General features: G+C 50.4%; 1 protein-coding gene across 1 annotated transcript in view; it reads right to left on the bottom strand.

Moving 5' to 3' along the window:
• Window positions 1–20,257, bottom strand: part of shank3a (SH3 and multiple ankyrin repeat domains 3a) — a 1,085,379-nt gene that overhangs the window by 466,485 nt on the left and 598,637 nt on the right. The window contains exon 12 of the mRNA XM_038811689.1: window positions 6,768–7,089. Coding sequence (XP_038667617.1) covers window positions 6,768–7,089 — 322 coding nt within the window. The remainder of the gene's footprint in view (window positions 1–6,767; window positions 7,090–20,257) is intronic.

Here is a 20,257-nt window from a genome sequence, read left to right as displayed (position 1 = left end):
TGTGCCCTTTTAGCGGGTTGGTGAAAACTGAAGGGCCGAATGGCCTACTTCTGCACTATAGATATTCTATGATTCTATTACAGTTTAAACAGCCTATTAAAAGATGAGCTATCTTTGATGTGGGGTCTGAATAGATGTTTATTTTTAGTTGTTTTGAGCACTTGAGAGATTTTGTAAATGGTCTGAATGGGCTTTCATGATTGCAACATTTTTTACTATTTAATCTACATAGTGGAATATTTATTAGATTTTAATTTTTTAATCTCCATTTGGCTTCTGAGGTCTGCCCAGGATGGATTCAGGGTAATTTGGCATGAGGGTATAAAGGGACAAGGGGGGGTGGGTGGTATTAATCTGTTGAGCAGGCATCTGGTAAAGGAAGAACCTGGAGACAGTCTGCCTTCAACATGTGTAATACTAGGTTTTTAAAAGAATATTTTTATTAAGGTATTTGAAAGTTTTATAATAATAACAATAACAATGACATAAACATGGTATAATAAACATTTCTACCCCCTCCCAATCTTCACACACCCCAACCATAAAACAATAATCCGGCCCTCTCCCCCCCACTCCACCCCCTTGGAATTCTGCATCTGCTGACAGTTTAATTTTCCCCGAGAAAGTTGACCGACGGCTGCCACCTCCGGGAGAACCCAACCATTGACCCTCTTAAGGCAAACTTTATTTTCTTGAGACTGAGAAACCCAGCCATGTCACTAATCCAGGTCTCTACACTCGGGGGCTTTGATTCCCTCCACATTAACAAGATCCGTCTCCGGGCTACCAGGGAGGCAAAGGCCAAGATGTCGGCCTCTTTCGCCCCCTAAAGACCCGGCTCTTCTGACACTCCAAAGATCAAAGATCGCCACCTCCGGACTCGGCACCACCCGGGTTTTTAGTACCATGGATATAGCCTCAACAAAACCCTGCCAAAACCCTCTGAGCTTCGGGTATGCCCAAAACATGTGGACATGATTTGCTGGGCTTCCCGTGCACCTCACACACCTATCCTCTACCCCGAAAACTTGCTCATCCGAGCCACTGTCATGTGTGCCCGGTGGGCTACCTTAAATTGTAACAGGCTAAGCCTGGCGCACGATGAGGATGTATTAACCCTGCTCAGGGCATCCGCCCACAGACCCAAATCTATCTCACCTCCTAGCTCGTCCTCCCACTTGCCCTTAAGCTCCTCCACCGGAGTTTCCTCCACCTCCGAGAGCTCCTGGGAAATATCCGATACCTTCTCCTCTCCCAACCAGGTACTGGAGACTACTCTGTCCTGTATCCCCCGTGGCGGCAGCAGCGGAAAGGCCGGAAACTGCTTTCTCAGGAAGTCTTGCGCCTGCAAATACCTGCTGGCAATTCAAATTTATCCTCCAAAGCTTTCAAGCTGGGGAAGCTCCCATCTATAAATAGATTCCCCATCCTCCTAATTCCTGCCCTTTGCCATCTCCGGAACCCACCATCCAGCCTACCCGGTACAAACCGAAGATTATTATAAATCGGGGTCCAAACCGATGCTGCCTCCGCTCTCTTATATCTCCTCCACTGCCCCCAGATTCTCAGAGCCGACAGCGCCATCGGACTTGTGGAGTATCGTGTCAGCGAGAATGGTAGAGTGGTCGTTATCAGTGCTCCCAAACTTGTGTCTTTGCATGATGCCGCCTCCATCTGCTTCCACACGAACGCCCCCCCCACTACCCACTTCCTAATCATGGCTAAATTAGCCGCCCAGTAGTAATTGCAGAAGTTCGGCAGCGCCAACCCACCCTCCCCCAACTGCGCTCCAGCAACACTTTCTTCACTCGTGGGGTTTTACCTGCCCACACAAAGCCCGAAATAACCTTATTCACCCGCTTGAAAATGGCCTTCAGGATGAAGATGGGGAGGCACTCACAGACAAACAGAAATCTGGGGAGGACCGTCACCTTCACAGTCTGTACCCTCCCCGTCAGTGGCATCTCATAAAGTCCCCTTTCATTTGTTCTACAAGCCGGGATAGGTTCAACTTGTGCAGTGCCTCCCATTCCTGGACCATCTGGATTCCCAGATGCTGAAAGCTCTTTCCTACCATTCTTAGCGGCAGCTCTCCCAGTCTCTTCTCCTGTCATCTTGCCTGGATCGCGAGCATCTCGCTTTTCCCCATGTTCAATTTATACCCCGAAAAATTGCCAAATTCCCCCAGGATTCACATTACATCCCCATCCCCTCCAACGGGTCTGAAAAATACAAGAGCAGGTCATCTGCGTAAAGCGAGACCCGGTGCTCCACCCCCCGCCCCCTCGAACCAGCCCTTTCCAGTTCCCAGAGGCTCTTAACGCCATGGCCAATGGCTCTATGGCCAGAGTAAACAGTAACATGGGCAGAGGGGGCACCCTTGCCTTGTCCCACGGTGTAGTTTAAAATACCCTGAACGTAGCCGGTTCATACGCACACCCGCTACTGGTGCCTGATAGAGCAACTGCACCCAATCAATGAAGCCCTCACCAAACCCAAACCTTCCCAGTGTCTCCCACAGATAATTCCACACCACCCGATCAAAATCCTTCTCCACATCCATCGCGACCACCACTTCCACCTCGTCTCCTTCTGAGGGCATCATAATAACATTTAAATGCCTTGAGTTGCCTGCCCTTTACAAATCCCGTCTGGTCTTCCCCTATCACCCCCGGGACACAATCTTCTATCCTTGTGGCCAGTATCTTAGCCAGCAGTTTGGCATCCACATTCAGTAGAGAAATTGGCCTGTATGACCCACATTGCTCCGGATCCATCTCCCGTTTCAGGATCAATGAAATTGAGGCCTGCGACATTGTAGGGGGGAGGACTCCCTTCTCTCTTGCTTCATTAAATGTCCTCACCAGTAGTGGGCTCAATATCACTGAAAACCTCTTATAGAATTCCACCGGATAGCCGTCCGGCCCCGGGGCCTTGCCCGACTGCATGCCCACCAGCCCTTTGATTATTTCCTCAATCTCAATTGGGGCTGCCAGCCCTTCCACCAGATCCTCATCAACCCTCGAAAACCTCAAAAACTGCCTCATCCCCTCCACCCCAGCTGGGGTTTCTGACTCATATAGTTTACTATAAAAGTCCTTAAACACGTCATTCACCCCCAATGGGTCCAGGACAGTATTCCCGCCTCTACTCTTTACTTTCCCTATCTCCCTGGCTGCCTCCTTTTTCCTGAGCTGGTGCGTTAACATTCTGCTTGCCTTTTCCCCGTACTCATAAATCGTCCCCCTTGCCTTCCTCAACTGTTCCACCTCTTTCCCTGTAGTCAACAGCCCAAACTCCGCCTGTAACCTCCGCCGCTCCCTCAGTAGCCCCCCGTCTGGGGCCTCCGTGTATCCTCCTGTACTAGTTTTTTTTTGGATAAACCTAAGTGCAGGGCAGGTGGTGGCATAGTGGTATTGCCATTAGACTAGTCATCCAGAGACCCAGGATAATGCTCTGGGGCATTGTTCTTCAAACTCGGGGGGTGCGACCTGCGGGTGGGTGTTGGGAGGGTCACGGAGCCGTCCTTCGCGCGCTCCCGATCACGCAAATCACCGCACAGCAGCCGGCTTTTAATAACGCCGGCTGCAAGTGGCCATTAAAATGGCCGATAACATGCAAAAAAAATTTGCCCGCGTTGCGCATGCGCGCCGATGATCGTGTGCGCATGCGCAGTGCGGCCACTATTTTTTTGGGTGGGGGTCTCAGTGTGAGAGTCTCTCCCTCCCTCCCCGGTGGAAGCTCGCTGTTGGCGGGCTTTGTTTGAAGCGGTGACGCTGCAGCGGGATATGTGAGGCGGGGTTTGGAGTGGGGAAGCTGTCTGGGAAGCGGAGCCGGGGCTCCGGCTGCAGTTTGTGGTGGGCGAAGCCTCGGTGCTGAATTGTTTTGGGTTTGTCCCGGGCCCGGGGGCGCCTCATCCCGGGGCCGCGCTGCCGAGCGACAGGCGGCCCCGCAGCGCCTCCATCCCCGCCCCAAATACACCGGCCTCTCGGGGGGCTGCTCCCCCGCTCTGCCCGGATCAGCCGCCCGGCCCGGGTGGAATTAAGGACCCCCCCCCCAGCCCCAGTGTGTCTTCTCCCGCCCCACCCCCAGTGTGCCCCCCAACCTCAGTGTGCCCCCTCCCCCAGTGTGTCCCCACCCTCTCTCGCCACCCATCCTGCCTTCTCTCCTCACCCCTATCCTGCCCTCTCCCCCCAACCGCATCCTGCCCTTTCCCCCCACCCCTATCCTGCCCTCTCACCCCACCCCTATCCTGCCCTCTCCCCCCCAACCGCATTCTGCCCGTTCCCCCCACCCCTATCCTGCCCTCTCACCCCACCCCTATCCTGCCCTCTCCCCCCAACCGCATCCTGCCCTCTCCCCCCCCCATCCCCAGTGTGCCCCCCCACCCCCAGTGTGCCCTGTCCCCCCACTCCCATCTTGCCATCCCCAGTGTGCCCTCTCCCCCCCCCCCCAATCCCCAGTGTGCCCTCTCCCCCACCCAGTGTGTGCCCTGCCCCCACGATGCCCATTCCGATGCCCGGCTCCCTCCCTCTCTCTGTGACTCCGGCCCCTCTTGCGCCGCTATTTTTATAAACGGTCGCAGCTTTTTGTTTTACAAGTTCGGGGGGGGTGGGGTTATTCATTTTATTCATTTATTTTATTCATTAAATTTTTATTTTTTTCATTTATTTTATTCATTTAATTTTTTTTACAAGTTCGGGGGGAGGGGGTTTATTTGATAAAATTATACAGTAAAAATGCCGAACTTTGGACAGATGGAGACTCCATACTTTCCGACACCGGAAGGCTTCACCTTCATCCAACAGATTCCATTGAGGAGCGTGTACGAGGGCCAAAGGGACCCAAAACCATTTCCTCCATTTTTATCAGTAGCAAACAAGGGAAGAGAAAATGGTGGGTCGCTCAGGTCGGCTGGCGTGGGTCGCTCAGGTCTGCTGGCGTGGGTCGCTCAGGTCTGCTGGCGTGGGTCGCGAAGATCGTCCCGCAGGTTGGCCGGTTGGTAAAAATGGGTCCCCGGAACAAAAGTGAAGAACAGTGGTCTGGGGTCCCGGGGTTGAATCCCACCATGGAAGATGGTGAAATTCAAATTCCATTAAAAAAATCTGGAATTACAAGTTTTATGAGGCCATGAAACGATTGCCGATTGTTGTGAAAACCCATCTGGTTCACTAATGTCCTTCAGGGAAGGAAATCTTGCGCCCTTACCCGATCTGGCCTACATGTGACTCCAGACCCACACAGCGATGTGGTTGCCTAGCAAGCCACTTATTTCGAGGGCAATTAGGGATGGGCTGACCCATCCAGCGACGGCCACATCCCATATACGAATACATTTTTAAAAGGATTACCTTTCCCTGATCCAGAGTTTCACTCCCACAAGGAGGAAACTGGTTCCTACGTATGCGCCCCTACCCTTTCTCCAATTAGTATCAGCTGCTCTTAATAACAACTAGAGCATGCACTCAATAGTCACAGCATTTGCAATATTAACAGATGGAGAGTCGTGAGTTGGCATAAAGCATCAGAGGTGGTGGGTAGGGGTAAAGGTCAGAGAGCATGAACTCTTAAAGCACAGCTGGGACAGGGTCACAGAGATCTTAGGTGCATCTTTTGGCACTTGGCTGCCCCTCCGACCACCTCTGATTGGGGTGCCTGACTCTCTCAACACTGACTGTACAACACAAATGAGAAAGAGTAAAGCTGAGAGAAGACAATCAGGGTCAGGGATGTAGCCTATTAATTCTAAAAGCTTGCAGGTAAGAACAAATGATTGCCTCCAGTTACTAGGTTGAACAGCACAGATTCATGGCCACGAGGTTCGCAATGTGATTTTCTTTTTTAAACTCGTCTTTGTCAATGCTATTAAAAGACCTGGCAGCACCGATGATGGAATTGGTCAAGCCTTCTGCTGATGGTTGCTGTCCAGTGTCCCCGCTGGAAACTGAGGGCAAGTGCGGAATGAGAACAGGATTTAGGTCAGCTGTGAGGTCCTTCACAGTTGAATATCCTGCTGCACAGCCTCTTGCATGAAGCACAACAGAAGTAGCTGCACTGAACCCCATTCCAGGGAGTGGTTTAATATGGAAGAGGAATTGGAGAGGGGGGGGGGGGCATGGATTGTCATCCTTGCAATCGCTCATCCTCTTACGTCTCGGGACCACAAGCCACACAGAAAGCCGTCAGTTCCGTGCCACCCCGCCAAACACAAGTGCTGAGGGCCTCAAGCAGTTAATCTTCTCGTACAATCTGTCTCAGCCCTTGCTCTGACTGCAGAGCTACCTCACAGGTACAAGCTGCTGTCGTAAGTGTGCCAAGTTCCCCTTGCTCCCTCCAGTGCACACACTCCCCAGGCTGTCAGCAAATTAACCAGACAGCTGGTGGCTCCCAGGACATACAGCTCGAGCCTTGGCCCACTCTGGAGGCTTATCGGGAAGCGAGAATGCCGTAGCACATGGACTACACGGGAAGGGAGGTGGTGAAGGAAGGAGACCAACACACGCAGCACCTGGTTGAATAGCTTTTAAGAGTAAGGATCATCAATGATTTGTTGGGCAAGTGAGATGATCTTTAAAGGTCTCAATCAAAGTTTAAAGAAAAATTTCAGATACAGAAATCTAAGCCAAAATGTGTATCTTTTCAATTTAACGTTGATGAAGAACTGCAAAGGAATGTGGATCGTTAAGTAACCGGATGGAAAATTGAGCTTAATACTTCTCCCCAGCATCGCACCCCCTTGTGGACCCGAAACAGCTGAGCCGTCTTACCTGAGCCTGGCTTTAGTCTGCCTCCTGAGAATAGGGGTGTTAGCATCACTCTCCTCCTGGACGCACTGCAACGAGGGCGATCGGCTGTGCGAGCTCCGTGAGCTTGCCGTGCTCTGCTGGCCTCCTTCGGCAGCCTCCTGCATGTGCGCCAGTAACTGCGGTGGCAGACTCCTGAGGGACGGAACGGGCGAGTGGGAGGTACGACTTGGGAGGTTGTTGATATTGTTGTCACTGGTGGATCGCAGCAGAGTGCGCGGGGATGAGAGGCCACTTCCGCCAGTTCGTCGCCTGTTGGTGTAGCTTGGGGTCTCTCTGAAAGGCACTGAAATTTACAAGCACATTAGTGTTCACTCTCTCCAAAACATGTAAAAATGGCACCCCCTCCGCCATCCCCAATCCCTGCCAACAAACACCAAACCTGAGGCACAATTCCTTTGCTTAATGGTTGGTATTTTCATAGAATCATGGAATTTACAGGGAGGCCCTTCGGCCCATCGAATCTGCACCAGCCCTTGGAAAGAGCACCCTACTTAAGCCCACGCCTCCACCATATCCCCGTAACCCACTAACCCCGCAGCTAACCTTTTGGACACTAAGGGCAATTTAGCATGGCCAATCCACCTAACCTGCACATCTTTGGACTGTGGGAGGAAACCGGAGCACCCGGAATTTAGAAGGATGAGGGGGGATCTTATTGAAACTTCCAGGATACTGCGAGGCCCGGATACAGCGGACGTGGAGAGGATGTTTCCACATGTAGGAAAAACTAGAACCAGATGACACCATCTCAGACTAAAGGGACGATCCTTTAAAACAGAGATGAGGAGGAATTTCTTCAGCCATAGGGTGGTGAATCTGTGGAACACTTTGCCGCAGAAGGCTGTGGAGGCTAAATCACTGAGTGTCTTTAAGACAGAGATAGATAGGTTCTTGATTAATAAGGGGATCAGGGGTTATGGGCAGAAGGCAGGAGAATGGGGATGAGAAAATATCAGCCATGATTGAATGGCAGAGCAGACTCAATGGGCCGAGTGGCCTAATTCTGCTCCTATGTCTTATGGTCTTATAGTCACCTGGTTTTTGAGCATACAATAGTTAGCATCACAAATTATTTTGCCAAGTTGGGGATCACACACAGGCATGAACTGATCCTCATTTATGTCCACAGCTGAACGCAGCGAGGTCTCAAAGGTGATGTGAGAAACTCTCCTGGAGCGTGTTGCTTAGTCTTTCTCAGGCAGTACATTCGGTAATCTTGGCTCCATCTCTCATCCCAGTCCTTCTCTTTGTATTGCATTCATTCCATTCATACCTGATCTAAATGGACCCTCGTCCCTTTCCAATTTATGTTCATGACAATACTGACTGCTGCTGTTTATTGTATTGTTGTTGTTAAAGTTGCTCGCTTAACCCCATTAGAAATCTAGAATTCATGGAATAAAGAAAAACTCTTCAGCCCATCCATCGGTGCCAGGCATAGACTCTGCCTGGCCTTTTAATCTCTCCCGACAGTTCATGTCCACCCTCCCCTCTCATGCATTATACCTACCCACTGATGTGCTAGGCAGGCTGGGTCGTCGTGGACTGCACTTGATGCAGTGTAGCGAGAGACAGACCTCCAACACTTGAGAAGATGCAACACGATTTTATTTAACGTCTTAACTACTATACATGTTCCACTGTGGGTTAACACTATGCTGACTTGACTGGAAACCTAGTACTAGCCTGACTAGATTTACTAGCTACCGCATGGTGTTTGAACTGACTAGCTCATGAACTCTGACTGTCTCAGTGGCTGGATTCAGAGAGAGCGGGAAACCTAGTGCCCTCTGGCTTTATAGTGGTAGTGTCCTGTCTGGTGATTGGCTGCTCTGTTCTGTGTGTTTACTGGTCATCCTGTGTGTCAATCACTGCCTGTCTGTACTCCATTATATACATTATGTATATTATGACACCCACTTAGTCTCCTCCCACAGCCCATGAATACTCCACCCTATCATGAACTCTAACCACCCATTTTGTATTTGGGAGAAAGTTCATCCAACCTTTCATGCCCCATTTTTCAACTTGTCCTCAGATTCTCCAGAAAATAGCTACCCTCAGTCACATGAACCATCGTAACTGATTATCTCGGTTTTGACTGGTCTCTGTAGCCTCCGAGCCCATTCCATCCGGCAGGTGAAACCGCATTGTGAGCAGCGAATACAGCATGTCAGGTTGAACGTAGTGCAAGTAAATTTCTTTCACCTGGAAGGAGTATTTGGGGCTCTGGATGGTCGGAAATGAGAAGACAACATCTGCACTTGGGCAGACCAAATGCAGTTTAAAAAAAATAATAATCTTTATTATTGTCAAAAGCAGGCTTACATCAACACTGCAATGAAGTTACTGTGAAAATGTCCTCGTCGCCACATTCCGGCACCTGTTCGGGTACACAGAGGGAGAATTCAGAATGTCCAATTCACCTCACAAGCACGTCTTTCCAGACTTGTGGAAGGAACCGGAGCACCTGGAGCAAACCCACACAGTCACGGGGAGAACGTGCAGACTCCGCACAGACAGTGACCCAAGCAGGGAATCGAACCCAGGACCCTGGTGCTGTGAAGCAACAGTGCTAACCACTGAACGCCCCAAAATGCAGTTTGGGTGATCGCTTTGCTGAACACCCCCAAAAGTATGCCCCTGTGCTTCTTACCACTTAAATTCTCCATTCCACATCCCCATTGACTTCTCTGCCCTCAATCTCCTGCACCATTTCTCTGAAGCTCTGTCACAGGCAGCTTGCAGAACAAAACTTTGTGTGGGATTTACCGTCTTCGCCATGTTTGTCGGCGGCAAAGATGACCCACCATTGGAATCCCACCACTCTCAAAGGTGTAATGTCCTTGTCAGATCGCCTGATTTATATTACAAGAACACTTGTAGCTAAAGCCATACACGATTTATTAAAATTAACTGTGGGTTAAAACAACATATGAATAACAGTATGATCATGCACAAGCAAACGCTCTCCCAGCTCCCTAGTCAGTCTGAGTTCACCTGACTCGAACATTCACTTATATACTAATGAGACTCCTAGTGGTCAGTCGGTGAATTACAAAACAACCATGATATCACTACAAACGGGCTTTACCTAAGTTCACACTCTGTGCTGCTGGGGAATTGGCGGCGGGGGCTCACTGTCGGTGGAAGTAGATGGTGTGTGTGTGTCCCCACTGGTCAGAACAGCACAAAAATCCATCCCTTCATCTTTTGATCAAACACTTTACAGCCTTTCCGATTCAACATCAAGTTCAACAACTTCGCAATCGAACCACTGCTCCCACTTTTTTCAGACAATAGATGCGTGAAATGTTGCTGCTGTTTACATTTACAGCTCTTCTTGCCTGCCTCATCACCACCCGGTTTTGACTTACTCCATCCTCCCTTTTAGTCCTTTCAGTCAGTCTTGCCCTCCACCCTATCACAGACCTTGCTTTTTGTACTTTCCTCCGAACTCCCTCTTCCCTGCCTCTGCACTCACCTGTAAACTGTGAAATCTCTAACTCCTTCTGATGAGCTTCCAGCCACTTACTTGCATTCTCACCAACACCTTCTACTTTCAAGCTCTGAGACATTGGGCGCGATTTGTCTAAATGGGAACACGTTTAGCTGCGTATTTCCAGCGCTCGCAGCACCGAGAAACACAAAGCTATTAAAAGTCACTCGGGTTAGATTCGAGGAAACGTGTGTCCGGGGCCGCACATCGCCCTGTATTGTGCACTGAGGAGCTCTGCTCACTGGAACTCCTCAGTGTATCCAGAGATCGGGATGCCATTTTGGATGAGCTCTAATTTATGTCAGGCAGAAGATGGGGGCTCCTGGTCTCTGGAGCCCCCGACGTGACACCCGACCCCCTCTCAAGCCCCAACCCACTATGGGTGGGTCACTGGGTCCCTCAAACCCCCAACACTCGTACAGGGGACACCCAGCCCGATTCACCACCACGCAGAAAATACCAGCTTGGCACCTTAGCAGTGCCAACCTGGCATCCTTGGCAGTGTCAGGCTGGCACCCAGGTGGCTAGTTGCCCAGGTGGCACCAGAAGTATCAGAATACTACCCTGCCCGAAGGACATGCACCTGGGGGCCTCCGATCCGCTGGGAGACCCCCCATGAGAGCCGTTCCATCTGATCCCAGTGTGCCAGTGTGGGCTACACCTCTAGATTTCTTCTGCACAGACTGGTGGACTGTCTGTAGAGAAAAGCCAGCTGTGCAGCCTGCGAGCTTCACGCCGGTTTCCTCATCTCGGGCAACACTCTGTGCTGCCCACGATGTTAACCCAGTTTCAATCTCCACAAATGCTGCCAAACCTACTGAGCATATCCAGCATTTTCTGCTTTCAATACATTTGAAGGTTCTCATCCTTGCTTTCAACTCCCTTCATGGTTACGTCCCTCCCTATCTCTGTAGCTTTCTCCAGCCTGACAATCCTCTAAGATCTCTGCGCTCCACCAATTCCGGCCTCTTGCCAATATTTGACATTAGTTGCCCCACTGGTGAACCCAAGTTCTGGAATTTCCTTCTCTGTCCCTTTACGATATGCTTTAAAACCTACCATTTTGGCCAAGCCTTTGCTCTTCTGTCCAAATACGTATGTGGCTCAGTTCAAGTTTTGTTTAATAACACTCCTGTGAAGCGCACTGGACATTTTACTGAAAGTTAATCGATCTGAAACATTAACTTAGTTTCTTTCCCCACACATACTGCTTAATTTGCATCTCTGTAATTACAATCCATAACACAAGGGCAGTAAATCTCTGCAATTTAAAAAAATTATTCACTCATTCATGAGAGTGTGGGTGTCGCTGTCAACACCAGCACTTGCTGTCTAGTCTAATTGCCTCTGGGAAGGTAGTGTTAAGCCACCTTCCTGATCCACTGCGGCATGTGGTGAAGGTATTCTCACAGTGCTGTTAGGGAGGGAGTGCCAGGATTTTGACCTAGCAATGATGAAGGAACGGTGACATAATTCCAAGTCAGGATGGTGGATGGCAGGGAGAGAAAACCTAGGGGTGCTGGTGTTCCTATGCATCCACTGGCCTTATTCCTTCTAGTTGGTAGAGGCTGTGTGTTTGAGAGGTGCTACTGAAGAACCTTTGGTGAGTCAGTGCAGTAGTGGTAGATGGTACACCTAGCAGTCACAATGTTCTGCTCCTGTGGTACTGAAGGTGCCAACCAAGTGGACTATCATGCCCTGGATACTGTTGAGGTTCCTGAGTGTTGCTGAAGCTGCGTTGATCCAGTGAATTGGAAGCAATGTTGGTTTGCATCTTGTAGATGGTGAAAAAGCTTTAGCGAGTCAGGAGGCAAATTATTTTCTACATGTTATCTAGCCTTTGACTTGATGGTAGATGAGGGTAGTGCAGTTGATGTAGTTTATATGGATTTCAGCAAAGCATTTGACAAGGTTCCCCATGGGAGACTTAGAAAGAAGGCAAATGCACATGGGATACAGGAAAACTTGGTAGGGTGGATTCAAAATTGGCATAGTTGTCGGAAACAGAGGGAGATGACAGATGGCTGCTTTAATGACTGGAAGCCAGTGTCTCAGGCGTACCACAGGGATCTGTCCTGCATCCCCTATTATTCATCATTTATATAAGCGACATAGATGACAATGTGGGGGGGGGGGGGGGGGGGGGGGGTAGGATCAGTAAGTTTGCGAATGACATAAAGATTGGCCGGGTGGGTAACAGTGAGGTTGAGTGTCTTGGGTTACAGGACGATATAGACGGGATGGTGAAATGGTCAGATAAGTGGCAGACGGAATTTAACCCTGAAAAGTGTGAGGTGATACATTTTGGAAGGAGTAATTTGACAAGGAAATATTCAATGCACGGCATGCCACTGGGAAGTTCCGAGGAACAAAGGGACCTTGCTGTAACTGGACAGAGATCTCTAAAGGTGGAAGGGCAGATTAATAGGGTGGTGAAAAAGGCACATGGGACACTTGTCTTTATCAATCAAGGCATAGATTACAACATAGGGAGGTGAACTTTGGTGAGGCCACAGCTTGAGTACTATGTGCAGTTCTGGTCGCCATGTTACAGGAAAGATTGCACTGGAGGGGGTTGAGGAAATTCACCAGGATGTTGCTTGCGATGGAACATTTAAGTTACGAAGAGAGATTGGATCGGCTTGGGTTGTTTTTGGCCGGAGCAGAGAAGACTGAGAGGGCGACCTGATCAAGGTGTACAAGATTATGGGGGGCATGGACAGAATGGAGAGGGAGCAGCTGTTCCTCTCAATTGAAGGGTCAGTGATGAGGAGACACAAGTTCAAGGTCAGGGAAAGGAGGTTTAGGGGGGATTTGAGGAAAATCATTTTTACCCAGAGGACAGCGACAGTCTGGAATGCACTGCCTGCGAGGGTGGGTAGAGGCAGGTTGCCTCACACTCTTTAAAAAGTACCTGGATGAGCACTTGGCATGCCTTAACATTCAAGGCTATGGGCCAAGTGCAGCCAATTGAGATTAGGTAGGTAGGTCAGGTGTTTTTAATATGTTGGTGCAGGCTTGATGGGCCAAAGGTCCTCTTCTGAGCTGTATTTTTTCTGTGATTCTGTAACTGTTGTGGATTTGTAGATTTGTATTTATGTGGCTCGTCCAGTTCAACAGTGACACCCAGGAATTTGCTGACCGGACATTTAATGATGTTAATGTTGTGATATGAGAAGGGGAGGGTCATAGACTCTCTCTTGTTGGAATGGTCGTTGCTTAGCATCTACTGTACAAGTGTTACCAGGCAGGCCTGAACGTTGTCTCGGCTTTACTGCATACTGGCAAGGGATGGAACCTGGGGAGTTTAAAATTATATTGAACACCAGTGCAATCATAAGTGAACATTTCAAATTCTGAACTTATAATGGAGGGAAGATCATTGATGAAGAAATTGAAGAATATTGGGCCCAGGACACAGATTAATTCCTGCAGTGATATCCTGGAGCCGAGGTCATCAGCCCCATCAACCATAACCATCTACCTTTGCACCAAGTACGCCTCTAGCCAGTCAATAGTCCCCCCCCCCCCCCCCCCCCACCCCCCCCACTTTAGGGTGGAATAAAGGAGCAACAAACACAGGGCACCCTGAATGTTTCAGAATATTCAGGTGATGGATGTGAAAGAAAATAAGTTTTTAGCAGATAGAAAGGCAGCAAATCAGCTGAGACCTTAATGGAGCTTAGAACGTGCAGGGGGCAAATTAAGAAAACAATTAGGAGAGAAAAGGGGGGGGCATGATAAAGCACTGCTGGGTAGGATTAGGGACTATAGCAAGGGCAAACGGATAACTAGGGATCAAGGGGGAAGTCTGTGCATGAAGCTGGAGGAAATTGGTCGGCTGTTAAACGAGTGCTTCACATCCACCTTCACTCGGGGGAAGGACGTAGGTACAGAATTCGGGGAGAGGGACTGTGAGGAAGAAGTGGCCAACAATCGCAACTGGCTTTTAAAATGCCATTGCGACCGGCTTTCAAGAATGCTGGCCATCCTGCCTATGCAGAGTCCACAGGATTGAGTTTGCTGTTGTTGTTCCTGGTGCCTCGGTCGATGCTGGATCGTTTGCCAAGTTTCATTCCTTACAGACTTTCATGTGACTGTGATACAACGAAGTGCCTTTCTGGGCCATTTCCGAGGGCATTTAAGAGTCGCTCACATTGCTGTGGGTCTGAAGTCACATGGAGGCCAGACCAGGTAAGGAGGGAAAGTTCCCTCCCCTAAAGGACATTAGTGAAGCAGGTGCAGTTTACTCCAATTGACAATGGGTTTTCCCCCCGAGATTTCTTTAAATTCAAATTCCACCATCTGCTGTGGTGGGTTCCAACCTGGCTCCCCACAGCATTACTTTGGGTCTCTGAATTAATGGCCTGGTGACAATATTATTCTGGCTCCACCCTCTTACCCCCCCCCCCCCCCGAAATTGGCTGAACCGATGCAAAAGACTGGCAATTTAAAACATGGGAGAGTTGCGTACATAACAACTTACACTTGTGTTTTACGTTGCTCCAGAATTAAATTCCCCAGAATCAGGCCGCACCCACAAAATGGCAGCCCCAGGTCAAAAATTGCAAGGATCTGACGATTGTGTTAGTTCAGGAAGTATTTCTTCATATTGCTCCTGTTTCCACACAGGCGTTAAGCAAACTTTATCAGCTTTCTCAAACCAGAAAATATTTAATTTGCTTAAAAACTGGACGAGTGCCACAAATCATATTATTAAATGGTTCAGTATAGTTTAAAAAAATATTTTGAGTGACTTTAACTCAACATGTAGAGCATTGGACACCCTTAATAAAAGTGATTAATATTGGTGATAAACCCATTGTCGGCTGTATTGATAAAATTGCACCAGGTTCTTAAATACAGCAAGCAATTATGCTGCCTGCTTGTTCTGCTTCGTGAAAAATCTGATGATCGTGATTGTGTGAAACTGAATTTCAGTGTAAACTTTGAAGTGTAACCTCCTAAGCAGTGAAATTACAAGAAAATTTTGGGTGCTATTTCCTGATTGTGCCCAAAGTACAAACTCCACCCCTTTGAACTACACCATGCGGAAGGGAACAATATCTACCATCTCCGGTCACCAGAAGGTGGCATTGTGCGGCTCACTGAGTACCTCTAGTGGAGACATTGCAGGCCAGCCCTCATCTGCAACAGAGCTACAGGCGGAATACTGATTATTGTAGGACAGCGAAGCAAGATCTGAAAATGTGTTGCCAGCACAAAATGACTGAAACGTATGCTTCTCATGATCTTGGGTCACAGAGGTTTATAGTAAATGTCAGCTTCTTAATACAGTTGAGAATGAGGCAGGTTATGGAAAAATGATGACAGGGACAAAAGGAAATACATATGCAAACAGAGTGTATGAGAAAGGATTGGTGTGTAACATAAAAATAAACAGTAAAGTATTTTCTAAACATGTAAAGAGTGAAAGGATAACCTAAGAAGGTTGGGAGGACAAAAAAGGGGATTGCAATTACAGGGGAAGGTGGGGTTGGGGGGGGGGGGGGGGGGGAGGGGGGGGGGGGGCAGAGTGATAGGGCGGTATTCTCCGCTCCCGATAAAAATCGGGATGGCTGTCGTGAAATCGGCCGAGGTTCACGACGGCCTCGGGGCCCGCTCCCCGCACCTAATTCACCCCCCTACAGAGCGGGCCTCCATCTTTCCCGGCCGCGACCTCGTCGCACCAGAAATGACGCGCAAAACGGCGCATTTGTGAGGTCATCTGCGCATGCGTGGGTTGCCGGTTCCAACCCGCGCATGCGCGGATGACTTCATCGCGCAGACGGCGCGAACCGCGCATGCGCGATGGCTGTCTTTCTCCTCAGCCGCCCGGCAAGACGTGGCGGCTTGATCTTGCCGGGCGGCGGAGGGGAAAGAGTGCGTCTGTTTTGGACGCTGGCCCGACGATCGGTGGGCACCGATCGCGGGCCTGTCCCCTCCCGAGCACAGTCATGGTGCTCCCGTGCCAAGCGGGCCCCTAGATGCCCCAAACGGGCATCTGGCGCCCATTTCACGAATGCAGCAACCAGGTGTGGGTGCTGCCGTGGTGAAACGGGCGTGAAGGGCCGGCTCAGAGAATCGCCGTTCGCCGTGAAAAACGCCAGGGAGGCGTAAAAAATGTCGGGAGGCCCTCCCGCGATTCTTCCACGCCGCATGGGGAGTGGAGAATTCCGCCCATGATGTCACTAGACTGGTATTCCAGAGGCCTAGGCTAATGGTCTGGAGACACAGATTCAAATCCCACCACAGCAGCTCGTGGAATTTAAACTTGATTAATAAAGCTGGAATTAAAAGCCAGGGCGCGATCTTCTGGAAAAATAAAGTGCTGCAGCGAGTGGGAACTGCCGTGCGTTTCCCGGCGCTCGGCCTAGCGAGGCTGGTTACGCTATTCAACGTTAATTGGTCCACTTAACGAAGCCTCACGGGCTTCTCGCCCCAAATGCCAGCTCGCCAGCTGATTCGCCGGGACCGCACTTGCCAGCCTCCCGTTTGCAAGGTTGGGCAGCACTCAGGCTGCACTTGCTCAGCCAACGCCAACCAGCTCACAACAATGGTGACGAGGAGAGCGGCTCCAAGGTTCGGGGAAGCTGACCTTGGAAGGCTCTAGTGGAGGCCAGGAGGGATGTCCTGGTCCCCGAGGGTCCCAGCGGGTGAGCCACAAGCAGCCAGTGCTGCCTGGGACCAGGTGGCAGCAGCAGTCAGCTCAGATAGGCTGACCAGGAGGACTGGCCTCCAGTGTCAGAAGGTCAATAACTTACACCGGGCAGCATGAGTGGGTAGACACCAACCCCCAATCCCCCAAGGGAGTACCCCGCCAGGCAACCCCCAACACTCCCTCCATCCCCGCTCCCCCTTCAGCACTCCCTTCACCCACCCCTTCAACCCTCCCTCCATCCCAACCCTCCCTTCACACCTGCCCCCACAACTGTGAAACACGCATGTAGCTAACTCTCTGTGTCCCCTCAGGAAAACCTCTCCCATAATCGGTGGGAGAGGGCCCAGGCTGGCGGTGGGGTGCCTTCGAGGAGCAGGCCCTGGAGATGACTGGTGTGGCTGAAGACAGGGCGGTCACCTACCCGGAGGCTGGCAGATGCCACCGAGGTGAGGGACCCACCAGGTTCCACCCAGAGGACCTGTCAAACGTGAGTAGTGATTGCCTTATTGACTGATCAATCCCTTCCACTGACCATTGTCCCACAGGTCCACCAGCCCATCCCAGGCGGACCCCTCTCCTGATCCCGAGGAGAATACCTCGGAGGAGAGCTTGGCGAATGCAACTGTTACAGTCGTGGCACAGCTGTTATCCCCACTCTCCACCAGCACGGATACGCACACCTTGGTGGGACAGGTTAGTGGACAGGCTTCTGGGGCACAATCTGGTGAGCACCACACTGCTGATGATGTACATCTGACGGAGGCAGGAACTCCCAGGCGAGACAGAAGTTGGAGGTTTGCTGGATCCCTGGACCTAGCTGGGTCCCAGCCTGATGCTGAGCCTCTGGAACAGAGTTAACTCGGCTGATGGGAATGATAGGGACCAATCTAGATGTTCAGAGGGAGATGTCAGCGACACACCAGCAGATCCATAGATTGGAGGAATCCCAGGGGCTACGGGCGCAGGAGATGGCGCCGGCAATGAGTGGCACCGAGGCCAACACTGCTAGGGTGGCAGCCGCAGTGGAGAGCCTGGTGCATGATGTCGGCACCATTAGTGAAGGTGTCTAAAGCGTCGCACAATCAGTGACAGCCATGGCTGAGGGTCTTGGCAGTATGTCTGCCTCACTAGGGGATGTCACCCAGTACCAGGCTGACCTTGATGTGGTTCTGCGGGACGTGTCCCGCACTCAGATGGGAATGGCCGTGGTGCTGTGGAGCTTGTCCCAGTCGCAGGTGGGCAACATGGCTCAGTCTCTGGGAGGTGTGGTCCCCCAGTCATGGAGGTGCATTGCCAAGAGCATCGGCACGATAGTTCTGACTGTTGGGAACCACCAGGGCTGGCAGAGCAAGATGCTGCAGGGGCAGCCGGGGCTTGAACCAGCTGCCTCTCTGTCCAAAGGTGAATCCCAGGGCCCTATGGACACCGACCGGGAGGAGGGGGCGCTGAATGCCAACCTGGGCCCGTCCCATAGGGATGGTGACTGTGGTCACCAGCACTCCCGTGTTCCACACCCCTGATGAGGCCGCGTCTCGCGGTCAGCACACGGGACAGGGCGGCACAGCTGTACATGTGCATCTGTCCATGACAGTATCGGTAGGAATGGCTACTGCTTGTGGAGACAGTAATAATAATCTTTATCAGTGTCACAGGTCGGCTTACATTAACACTACAATGAAGTTACTGTGAAAATCTCCCAGTCGCTGCACTCCAGCGCCTGTTCGGGTACACTGAGGGAGAATTCAGAATGTCCAAGTCACCTAACAAGCACATCTTTCGGGACTTTTGGGAGGAAATCGGAGCACGCAGAGGAAACCCACGTAGACACGGGGAGAATGTGCAGACTCCACACAGACAGCGACCCAAGTCGGGAAACAAAACAAACCCGGGTCCCTGGAAAAGATCCAACATAAGACTGGGCAAATATGAGGTGTCGTGGACTATCAGCAGCAGAACTGTTCTCACCCATAATCTGTAACTCAGTGGCCCAACATAATCCGCACTCTACCATTACCACCAAGTCAGGGGATCAACCTTAGTTCAATGAAGTGCGCAGGAGGGCATGTCAGGGACACCATGCATACCTAAATGGACACCATGCATACCTAAACATGAGGGGCCAACTTGGTGAAGCTACAACACAGGGTTACTGGTGCGTCAAAGATTTGAAACAGCAAGTGATAGAGGTAAGCAATCCCACAGCCAACGGGTCGGATCGAAACTCTGCCGCCTTGCAACCTCCAGCCATGAATGGTGGTGGTCAATTAAACAACCAACCGCTGCAATAGGAGTCTCCAAAAACATCCCATCCTCAATGATGAGGGAGTCCAGCATTTGCAATCACCTTCAGCCGGGAGTTACGACTGGATGACACATCTCGTCTTCCTCCTGCGGTTCCCAGGATTACAGGTGTCAATCTTCAGCCAATTTGTTTCACGCCATATGATGCCAAGAAACTGCTGAAGGCATAGGATACCTTCAGATAGGCAAACGCTTGGGGCTCTGACTATTCTCTGGCAATAATATTGAAGACTTGTGCTCCAGAATTAGTCACGTCCCTGGCCAAGCTGCCCACCCACCCAACAATGCGAAAAATTTCCCAGCTGTGCCTTGTCCATAAAAAACAGGACATATCCAACCTGGCCAATTACCACACTATAAGTCTGCTCTCGATCATCAGGAAAGTAGTGGAAGGTGTCGTCGACAGTGCCATCAAGCAAATCAGGGAGAAAACTCTCCACTGGTTGGAGTCTTGGCTGCAGCTGAGGCTGCATGGTAGTGGTTGTTGGATGTCAATCATCTCAGTCCCAGGACATCACTGCAGATGTTGTATCCTCAGCCCCTCAGATTCCCTTCAATTACCATAAATCACTTTCAGATGCTTCATCAATGACCTTACTTCCTTCATAAAATCAGAAGTGGGGAAGTTCACTGATGACTGCACAATGTTCAGCACCATTTCTGACTCCAGGTCCTGAAGCAGTCCGTGTCTAAGTGTAGCAAGACCTGGACAATATCCAGGCTTGGGCTGTCAAGTAGCAAGTAACATTCATGTCCATAAGTGCCAGGCAATGACCATCTCTGAAAAGAGAGAATCTAACCATCTCCCCTTGACATTGAATGGTATTACCATCGCTAAACCCACACTATCAACGTCCTAGGGATTACTATTGACCAGAAAATGAACTGGCCATGCCATATAAATACAGTGGCTACAAGAACTTCTTAAAAATAAATTTAGTGTGCCCAATTCATTTTTACTAATTAAGGGGCAATTTAGCATGGCCAACC

Source organism: Scyliorhinus canicula, chromosome 11, assembly GCF_902713615.1.
Source record: "Scyliorhinus canicula chromosome 11, sScyCan1.1, whole genome shotgun sequence".
NCBI classification, from domain to species: domain Eukaryota; kingdom Metazoa; phylum Chordata; class Chondrichthyes; order Carcharhiniformes; family Scyliorhinidae; genus Scyliorhinus; species Scyliorhinus canicula.
Note: the sequence above shows the minus strand (reverse complement) of the source record. Positions and strands in the feature narration are given on the sequence as shown.